Source organism: Chelonoidis abingdonii, chromosome 21, assembly GCF_003597395.2.
Source record: "Chelonoidis abingdonii isolate Lonesome George chromosome 21, CheloAbing_2.0, whole genome shotgun sequence".
Taxonomy (NCBI): Eukaryota; Metazoa; Chordata; order Testudines; family Testudinidae; genus Chelonoidis; species Chelonoidis abingdonii.
This window is the reverse complement of record NC_133789.1, coordinates 2,356,857-2,367,573: the sequence shown is the minus strand read 5'-3', so window position 1 is coordinate 2,367,573 and position 10,717 is coordinate 2,356,857. Positions and strand designations below refer to the sequence as shown.

At 44.3% G+C, this 10,717-nt stretch overlaps 1 protein-coding gene across 1 annotated transcript; it reads right to left on the bottom strand.

Annotated features, from left to right (window-relative positions):
- Positions 1-2,613: 2,613 nt before the first annotated feature.
- Positions 2,614-9,583, bottom strand: LOC116829889 (keratin, type I cytoskeletal 19-like). The gene is made up of 8 exons (XM_032788965.1): positions 9,017-9,583; positions 7,977-8,059; positions 6,923-7,079; positions 5,283-5,444; positions 4,695-4,820; positions 4,228-4,454; positions 3,501-3,619; positions 2,614-2,639 (listed from the first exon to the last, which is right to left on the bottom strand). Exons 1-8 carry the CDS (start codon positions 9,581-9,583, stop codon positions 2,614-2,616), a joined length of 1,467 nt encoding a protein of 488 aa, XP_032644856.1.
- Between the last annotated feature and the right edge of the window lie 1,134 nt (positions 9,584-10,717).

Sequence of the window (10,717 nt, the reverse complement as noted above, 5' to 3'; positions counted from 1 at the left end):
GAGCACCTGGTTTTCCTTTCTCTTCTGGTGCTGCACTAGTCTTTTCTAGTCAGCTAGCATCCTCCATCTTGATGTCTTCACATGTGTCCTGTTGATGAAGTCCTCATGCCTGTGGATGCTACTCAGACCAGCCACCTCCTCTTGCAATTCTCGTACCTGCTTCCTGAGGGACACTACCAAGAGACACCTCTCTCACTCGGTGGTTCCTGCCAGAGGTGCTGGAATAATTTTTGTTGTGGGGGTGATGAGGGCCATTGAACCAAACTGTAACCCTGGATCTAATGAAAACTATTTCAAGTCAGGAGGTGAAGCAGCACTCCCAGCACTGGTAGTTCAAGCACCTATGGTTTCTTCCACCTGTCTTTCTTTGGCAGGGACATGCAGGCTGTATTCCCAGGAACTCAAGACCAGGGTCTAAGTAGATACCTCCAGGGTCAGAATGCCTGTCTGGCCAGGACCCATGGAAATGTAGGCAGAGGAAGAGCTAATGGGACTTTTCTAGCTGGCATTGCGTAGTATTTACGTGCCTGATACGCTAAACATTCATATGCCCCTTCGTGCTTCGGCCACCATTCCAGAGGACATGCTTCCATGCTGATGACACTTGTTAAAAAAATAATGCATTCACTAAATTTATGACTGAACTCCTTCAGGGAGAATTGTACGTCACCTTCTCTGTTTTACCTGCATTCTGCCCTATATTTCATGTTATAGCAGTCTTGGATGATGACCTGACCCAGCACATGTTGTCCATTTTAAGAAGACTTTCATGCAGATTTGACAAAATGCAAAGAAGTTACCAATGTGAGATTTCGAAAGATAGCTACAGCACTCGACCCAAGGTTTAAGAATCTGAAGTGCCTTCCAAAATCTGAGAGGGACTAGGTGTGGAGCATGCTTTCAGAAGTCTTAGAAGAGCAACACTCCAATGTGGAAACTACAGAACCCAAACCACCAAAAAGGAAAAACAGCTTTCTGCTGGTGACATCTGACTGATATGATGAAAATGAACATGCGTCCATCTGCTCTTCTTTGGAATGTTATCAAGCAGAACCCGTCATCAGCATGGACACATGTCCCCTAGAATGGTGGTTGAAGCATCAAGGGACATATGAACCTTTAGTTTCACAAAATCTTAGAATTTGAGAAAATGTGTCTGGTTCAAGTGAGTCCCCAGGGGCACAAACACAGATGACCGGGTTCTGACAGAAGCTGTCACAAACCCATTGAAAACCCAACCCAGTGTGTGGCTCAGAGTGGGACTGGATTGTTCATGGGTTGGTAATGGCTTACATAGCCTTTCACCTTTAGATTACTAGGCTGAGTTCAATTTGGCTGGTAGTGACCAGAGGACTAGCCAAGTGACCTCTGTGAAGGGAATTGGTTACTTCAGTCCATTTCTTAGGGGACAGCCTAGAAGTCACCAGGTCTGTCTTCTAGTATTATACAGCGGCATTCAGTCTCCACAGCTGTCAGCCCGATTCTTTCAGCTGTGCTCAATTCCCCCGTTTTTTTTAAAAAAAAAAAACAACCTAATGTGTAGCATAGTATCCCGAAAGAAACCCACAGACTCACATTAACCTGCCCGTATGGGCTGTCCATATAGACTGGGAACAATAGGAGTTTATACAGTAACAGCCAGTTTCTGACATAGAAGTTAGGACTGGAAAAGACGTGCTCAGTTAGCTAGTCCATTCCCTCAGCCCCGTTGGCCAACGCAAAGTTGTTCTCCTTAATTTATAAGGATGAGGTTTCCACCACTTCCCTTTGGGGACTATGGTACAGTCTAAGAGACCTATCTGAGCACAGAATCATAGAAGATTAGGGTTGGAAGAGACCTCAGGAGGTCATCTAGTCCAACCCCCTGCTCAAAGCAGGACCAACCCCAACTAAATCATCCCAGCCAGGGTTTTATCAAGCCTGACCTTAAAAACCTCTAAGGAAGGAGATTCCACCACCTCTCTAGGTAACCCATTCCAGTGCTTCACCACTCTCCTACTGAAAAAGTTTTTCCTAATATCCAACCTAAACCTCCCCCACTGCAACTTGAGACCATTACTCCTTCTTCTCTCATCAGGTACCACTGAGAACAGCCGAGCTCCATCCTCTTTGGAACCCCCCTTCAGGTAGTTGATGGCTGCTATCAAATCCCCTCTCACTCATTTCTTCACCAGACTAAATAAACCCAGTTTCCACACCCTTTCCTCATAAGTCAAAGCACATGGCTTTGTGTTTAACCCGGTACCAGAGACCACTGGAAAGTTTGATAGAGGAATTCATTTCCCAGACACAGGTTTCTTATTGCATCAGGCAGAAGCAAAATTTTATTAGAGTTGTACAGATTATCTCAAGTAAATAATTCTTGTGATTGGACACACAGAGCATCACAGAATGGAAGAAGCAAATAGCATGATAGGCAGGAAGGTGGACCAAAGCTCAGATAGGCCTCTAAGGACAGTAGTGTTGGCATTAGCAGCGTTGAGTAATTCTGAAGAGCTCTTCTCCATGCTCTTTGCAGAGGTGTACCGTGAATGTGCTGGCTGAGCTCTCGCTTTGTCCACGGGTGGGTCTTTGCTCGCTGGGTCTTGCACTGGAAGATGCCGGTTTCTCTTCTTAGTCACAAATCTTTCTGCCATGTCCTGGAAAGAGATAAATAGAACCATCACTTTGCTTAGAAAGGAAGTAAAACCTTCCCTGCAGCATTAGGCTTTGAGATATACCCTGAGAGTGGGGGCTGCACACAGACACCCTGCTGACTATAAATTCTGATGAGCTCCAGAACTTCCCCCAAATTGTTTATGTGTTTAGAATACAAGAAAAGAATACAAATCCCACAGGTCGAGCCAGCCGCTGTGCTGGGAATGCACGAGCGCAGCTCCTTGTGCCCTCCCCCTGGCCACGTCCATCCCCTAGACACCCAGCTCACTCTGCCCCCAAAGGCGTTTTATTTTTCCTAGATTGCAAATGTACATTGTTGTGCTCCCCCCTCGGCTGGATGGACCTCCCGGAGATCCTGTTTGTGGCCTTGGAGCCATTTTCCCATCCCCCACCAACACCTCGTTGGTTCCGTCTCTCTGTTTTAAGGATGTTTTGCCTCATCCTTCGCCCTACAAAACACCCAGCCTCCATTTCCAGCCTCTTTCTCCAAGTTCTCTAGACTCTCTACCTCTCTCCCACTGCTTCCACTGCTTTCTCTCCCCTCTTTCCTCCTCCCTCTCTTTTAGCTCTCTTCGACCTCACTTGCACCATTCATAATTCACAGTGAGAGAGTCACAGCTGCATTGGGTCCTGTTTCTTGCCAACACTCCCCCCACCCTATCACTCTTGTGTCACCATGTCCTACCAGGCTCTCCAGTTGCCTTACCACAGGGTCCTGAAAGGTGAGCCACAGCACCTCAGAACCACCTAACAGAGAGTGGGTTTCACAGCTTCTCTCTTGCCCTGTTGTTAAGAAGAGGACTAAAGAAACAGTTTCCCTTATACGGCAAGTCAGTTCTTACCTTTTAGATCACCAGGGTGGCAAGGCGTGACATGGGGGAGAGAGTGGGAAGATGAAGAGTAGGAGTGGGAAGTTTTAATGACCGTTCCTCCTCCTACGCCAATCCCTCCTTCCGAGCCACTGTGACAAGGAAAGAATGTTCGGTGAATGAAACAGAAACCAACCTTACAATGGGATTGTAGGTTCAGTGAAGCCATGTGACTTTGCCTGTCCTCAATCACTCCCCATCCAGCAAAGAGCCAGGACCTGGCCAGCACACCTCCCCAGCACCCTCACTCCACTTCATCCAAGCAGAAAAGCAAAGCACATCACTACAAGGCCAGTCATTCTGCCCACTAACTTTGCCCACAAAGGATAAACTAGTCATAGGCTGCCATTGCCAATGGGCTTTTTAAACAGGGTCTGCTGTATCCATTGCTTCCAAATCAGGAAAAATCTTTGCCTAATTATTTATAGCACTTGTTTCACAACGAGGTGGAGTTGGGAACATGCCAGATGCTTGGGATAAAAGAAGGAATGTCCTGGACTTTTGGCAAAATCTCAGACTGGGTCTTTTATGCAGGTTTGAAATACTTAGGTTAATCTCTTGTTACAATTCTCTCTCCTTTTCACAACTGCCTCTGCACCCCCTGAATCTCCACACTCTCTGTGATTTTAGATCTCACACATTGCACAGATCACAGCATAGGTGTTTGCTTTATGCCCCGCTATGTCTGTAGTCTACGTACACAATGTCACGCTGTCCTCCTTCCAGCAGGCAGCGGTAAGTGTGAATCTCCTGCTCCAGTCGACATTTGACATCCAGGAGGACCTTGTACTCGTGGTTCTGGGACTCAATTTCTGCTCGCAGGTCAGCCAGTTGCTGCTCCACACAGGTGATCTGTTGCTGTAACTGGCACAGGTGGCTGTTGTAGCGACTTTCGGTTTCAGCCAAAGAGGCTTCCAGGTTGTCCCTCTAAGAATTGAAGCAAAAAACCCACATGTACTTTAGCCATGCACTAAACTAAACCCATTTGGATGCAGGAAGTTGAGGATTTCCTATGCAAAAATAAAAGGAAATCGTTGCTAACGATCGGTTTGTCAGCAATATCGTCACGGCTATGTAGAGTGCCAGGCTGGGCTGGTCCCCATCAGTCCAGAAATGCAGATGTCAGTGTGTCACAGGTGAGATATCAATGGTGACAACATCACATACCTGGCTAAGATGGGCTTGCAGATCAATCTCCAGGCACTGCAACTGACGTCTAAGTTCAGAGACCTGGCTGTTGCACGACTCAACCTCCTGACTGCTTGTGATGACCTCACGATTCACCTCCTCAATCTGAAAACCAGAAACACAGAATAAAGAGCTTCAGAGGGGTTTTTTAATTGTCAGGTGGGTCTAGGAGTGGGTAACAAAAGATGTAAGATGGGTAGTGGCTGGGCAAGTTTTCTGCACACGGGAATCGATCTCATCTATCGCTTGTAACTCCCCTTGCTATTCCAGTGTGCTAAGACCCCTCACAACTTCACCAGTAATTCTCCTCTGTCCTAACTGACAGGCTCGCTCACTGTTCTACCAGCACCCCTCAATAATGACATGTAGCAAACCCTGTTCTTCCATGAGACACACGCACCGTACATGCACAGGGCCTCCATCCCCTGTGCACCAGGTCACTATACCCCTGTGCTGATCATGTCTGGAACTTATGATACAGGAATAAATTCTCCCCATGGCATGACTGTTATTCTGAAATAGCTTCTGTATTTTTGCCTGAGAGAGTTACAGTTGTGATGAATTTACCTTCAATTCATACCAATCCTCAACCTCTTTGCGATTTTGCGCAATCATTGTTTCATACTGGCATCTCATCTCCTCTAGGATTTTCTTCAAATCTGGGCCAGGAGAAGAATTGACCTCCACGCTGACATCTCCAGTGGTCTGGTTTCTCAGACAATTGATTTCCTGCAAAGATAACGCAGATCAGCTTGTTTAAAAAGAAAAAAATGAGTTGAGAGCAGCAAGCCGCTGTCCGTGAGCCTCTACATCCTGGGGCCCATTTCTGACAGTCACATCAACTGTCTCTGATGCATCTTCTCCAGTATAGACCCAGCCCAATGGGGAAACCACAGAAGTTTTCCAAGCAAAACTGCACAGTGAGCACTCCTGAGGTGAAGAAACAGTGGGTGTTTACTGGGATGTGTGATGGTTTATCACAGCAAATTAAGGAATTTCTGACTGTTTTTGCAAGAAAAAAGGATATTTTTTATGCTTCATCTTCAGCTGGGTCTTTGTGTCATTGGATCTTGCATAAGAGGTGTTTTCCTGTGATAGTCTCTACATTTTGCTTTTTAGTAGTTTATGTTTTCACTACAGCTACCATTTTTGTGTGTGTCTCTTCTGTACACCAAATCCAGTCATCACATTTCCACTGCCGTTTTTGTTGCATACATATTATGACTTTTTCACTAGGAGGGTGGTGAAGCACTGGAATGGGTTACCTAGAGAGGTGGTGGAATCTCCTTCCTTAGAGGTTTTTAAGGACAAAGTCCTGGCTGGGATAATTTAGTTGGGGATTGGTCCTGCTTTGAACAGGGGGTTGGACTAGATGACCTCCCGAGGTCCCTTCCAACCTTGATATTGTATGATTCTATGAGAATTAAATTTGATGAATGAAAGTCACTCATTCTCCTGAATGGCTTTAGACTAGTGTTACAGGTTCTCTTGGCCTCTTTTTGTCAAAGAAGTCATTCCTTATCTTAGATTAGTCACAATATGTTGGCTCTCTTCATATTTTTTCCTTTCATATTTACATTATAAGACAAGGGAGCTTGGTTCAGTGCTTAGAGCTCCTGACCTACTGTTCCTGGATCTCCTACTGAGATTCCAAGTGATCTTGGGCAAGACACTTCTCTTAGCCATTCCTTAGATATCCTGGCTTTACAATAGTGAGAATACTAGTATCACAGGGATGATGTTAATACTAATTAATTGTTTATGAAGTGTTTTGAGTTGAGTTATGTAAGTTAAGTTAAGTAATTGGCCGTGACAAATCAGCTGGAAGATGTATCCAATTCACTACTAGTGTCTGAGGTAGCTCTCTCCCCTTCCCCTTTTGCAGAGCCCAGGAGCTCCCAGAAGCTTAACATTAAGACTCAACTCCATTGCTCCCAAACCTTAGAGGGATGGACCTGAGCTCTTGGGCTGCTTGTGACAATTACGCTGGCCCAGGATCCACCCTCTTTTTATTTTAAATTAGAATGAATATGATTGGGCAATGGGATTTGAGAAAGGAGCAATATCATAATAATGCAGATTATTGTTAATATTCTCTTGGTCGTAGTTGCACTCGTGCCCTGCTGTTTTAATCAGGATCAGGTCCCCATTGCTGTAGTAAGTAATGTACAAAATTAAATTTTTTATATACGGGAATGAGTTCCTACCTCCTCATGGTTCTTCTTCAGACAACACAGCTCTTCCTTCAGGCACTCAAGCTGCGCCTCCAGGTCAGACCTGCACAGGGTCAGTTCGTCCAGAACTTGGCGTAAGCCATTAATATCGGCCTCCACACTCTGGCGAAGGGCCAGCTCAGTCTCATACCTAAGCCACGGACAAGCAAGACAGAAAAGTCAGCCCCTGGCAGAACCCACCACTGAAGATTCCTGGCAGCTGCACTTTGGTTATGGGTGGGTCTGGGTTTCACTTCTTCAGCGTTACCTTTATAGCTCTGCATGGAGTATAACACACTGGGTCTGCTGCCTCGTCTATCTGGGTGTTCAAAGGCTGGGGTTTGCTTCACAAAAGACCTTCTTCTTCAACGTTTTTTTGCCCCTCTCCTCTCTACTGGAACTACTACAAAGATGTCACACACCAATTCTTCTGCACTTCCCCTGGGAAATAATCTAAACTCTTTTCTTTATTAAAAATCCATGGGCCAGACTCTCAGTTGGTATAAATCTGCATAGCTCCATTGCCTTCAATGGGCTCGTGCCAACATGCATCCATTGTCCCTATATTTTAGCCCCCTAAACCCCACAAGCAAACTCTTTGTTGCCTCAAACACTCTGTCCTGGAAATGCCCCTATTCTGGCACCTCTAAAGTCAAAGACCAAAGGCACATCTCAAAATCAGCGACCACCACTTATGTGTCATTGTTCCCAAGTGCTCCCCCCTTGGTCTGTCTGTAGCCATTGTTGTCTTTTGTCTTCTAATGGGATTGTCGGCTCTTTGGGGGCGGTGAGTGTCATCTTGTTCTGTGTTTGTGCAGTGCCTAGCACAATGGTCCATAACATGACTCATAGGTGCCATGATATTATAAATAATTAACAGTGATAAAATCTCACAAAAATCCCACCTGTCCCGATTTGGAAATTCCAGTAACCCCACATTAGGAGATACCTTAATTTGGGAATAGTATAAGTAATTGTCAATTTGTAAGTAGAGTGTAAGGGAACAAGAGGAGAATGACAAATTTGTCTGGTACAGAGAGGTACTTACTTCAGTCTGAAGTCATCAGCTGTCATCCTGCTGTTATCAATGTTCAGAATGATCTTGTTGTTGTCTAGGGTAGCGCAAACAATCTGGAAAAGAAGAGAGCCCGGGAGATTTTCAGCCATGAAATCTCTTCCTTATGTCACATTCAGTGCCACATTGCAAATTTCAGTCTTTTTGCTCTCCCAGTATTCAAATTCTGACAGAGAGGAAGCACAGAAAATTTCTGATCCTCTGAGAAATGTTTCAGAAATACCCAAGTGTGTGAAGTGAAATAGGTGAAATGCATAAATGTGTAAAAACACACAGTTAAGAAGCTAACAGTTTTGTAATGATATTTAGTGTTCCCTGGTGCCTATTGTAACAAACCTCATATTTTCAAACTTGGTCTAGAGTTCGTAACTCCAAGTTTATATGTTTTTCATCACAAGACTTACATTATAGCCCAGGATTTGGCGTGTATCTCTCTCCTGTACGTTGTGAATCTGTCTGCTTTGTTTTTCCTATCTGACTAATCCTTCTTCAGAATACACTTGGAAAATATTTTTTACAAAAATTCAATTGCCCAGTCAAAACTATTGATGACAAAGTATTCTTTTTTTCTTATTGTTCTTTAGGAGAATAGTCCCCTTCCCCCATTTCTGTTGAAATAGAAATGGGATTTTAACTAGAATCTGTGAAAACTGAGGACAGGACACTATCTAATAATGCAGATAAGTCAGTGAATTAATGAATGAATTTCTCTTCCCATCTCCCTTTTGGGTATAAATATATTAAAACATCCTGTTGCAAACTTCATTCAGGAAAAGTACTGACCAGGCCCAGATTGTTCCCTGCCTATGTAACCTTTTTCTCTTTGTACAAATCTGGTCAAGAACAGGCAAATTGTAAATAGACTCATAAGTTTTCACACCTTCACTCGTAGTCATAGAAGGAGTTGTCTTAATTTATGTCTGCAAAGAACATTTTACAAAGGTGAAATAGGATCTGAACAGAGACTCAGAGGGAAGCTCTTAGAATGGGGAATACAGCCCAAAAAATGTCACCTGATTTTGAAGATCTTCTATTTCCTTATAGTAGCAGCTGTAATCCTTTGGTACACCGGTGTGTCCATGATGGGCATACCATTCCCTGATTTTGCATTCTAGGGCAGCGTTTTCTTCCTCCAGGCATCGCACCTTGTCCAGGTAAGAAGCCAGGCGGTCATTAAGGTTCTGCATTGTCAGCTTTTCATCACAGGTGACAAATGCGCCATCTCCACAAACACCACCACCAAAGCCACCACCGACTGCACCACCAAATCCACCTCCATATCCACCACCAAACCCAACGCTGGAACAACTTCCATAGCCATATCCTGGGAAACCTCCTGCTAAGACCCCTCCATAGCTACCTCCAGAAAAGCTCCCAGCACTCAGTCCCGCTCCACAACTTGCTCCACCACTGTAACTCCTACCCGAAAAGCCTCTACTGCTGCCTATCCCACAAGAGCTATATCTTCCAGAAGAGACTGAAGAGGTCCTTCCTCCACCACCACCTCCAACCGCACAGCTCCCACCACTACTCCTCCCTTTGGTAGAGAGAGTAACAGTCTGCTTGGTGCTGTAGCTCATAGCGACAGCGATTAAGAATCCAACCCAAAGCCCAAAGCAAGAGGCACAGCTTGATATAAATTCAGACTGCAGATTTTCTCTCCGCACAGATCTCTATTTATACCTTCCACAGTGGGTGTCAGCAGTAGGGTGTTTCTCCTTCCCATGGGGCTGTCTAGTCTTGCTTTTTATGCCAAGAATAATTTCCCAAAGGCAGTTTCCCTCCAGAAATCCCAGTAGACAAGGAATTTAAATTACATGTCAGCAGTTTGTTTCAAAAATACACTCACAATGATGTTTTATGAATCATCAGCTTTTCCTTATGACGAAAACTTTACAAGAAGCCAGGAAAAAACATGGTCCTAAATTATATGCAGGGAATAAATCATAGAACATATTGCAACAGAGAACTCTTAATCTGTAATTATTTTATTTTCATTTGTATTTTGTCTTTAATAAGCATTTTTTTCTTATGAGATGCTGCGGTGTAGATACAGAAGATCAAAATGAATGAATGAATAAATATGGAGTCTTGCTCTGATAAAGTGAAAACCTCACTGTAGAAAGATCTGACGCAACATGATAGAAATACTCAGGTTTGCTCCTTGGCACAGTGGCACATACTAGGTCCAATACACTCCTAGCAAAGCTCTGAGAGCTTGGACACCACTACCACTATAATATACAGGGACAAACTAAGAGGATTCACAGACCTGGCACACTACCCAATAGCCCAAGAGGAAATCTTAATGGTGGGATGCTTTTCTTTTCAAGTGCACAAACACACAAATTCTCTAATAGATGGAAATTTTCAAGCAACTGTTAGTAGTAATTGGCCTTTGTCTCACAAACAACCAGTTAGGCCTTTAAGGGAGATGTTATGATCAACCCTCATTTTTGTAGACTGTGATGCTTTGAGAGAAGACAGAGAGGATGTCAGCTGCCACTCCAGAAGAGAGGGACTTCTTTGCGAAAGAGATAGAACTATTTATATCCAGCCAGAACCAGTCAACTCTGGACAGTCAATACTTGCCAGCATGAGATATTGTGCTAGGGTTCTGAAAGCCCTAACATGGAAAATTAGGAGCAATCAGGAACTCTCTATACAAGGAGAGGCTAAATAGTGTTGCCTGAATGAGAGAGAAAGCGATTCCA

Excerpts from the sequence above, each read along its gene's own strand:
- LOC116829889 (XM_032788965.1), bottom strand. The coding sequence starts at position 9,583 with ATGAGCTACAGCACCAAGCAGACTGTTACTCTCTCTACCAAAGGGAGG. Across the intron at positions 8,060-9,016 it reads TAGAAGATCTTCAAAATCAG|ATTGTTTGCGCTACCCTAGA; the intron begins GTGACATTTTTT and ends CTTCTTTTCCAG. Across the intron at positions 2,640-3,500 it reads CCACCCTGGTGATCTAAAAG|GACATGGCAGAAAGATTTGT; the intron begins GTAAGAACTGAC and ends ATCTCTTTCCAG.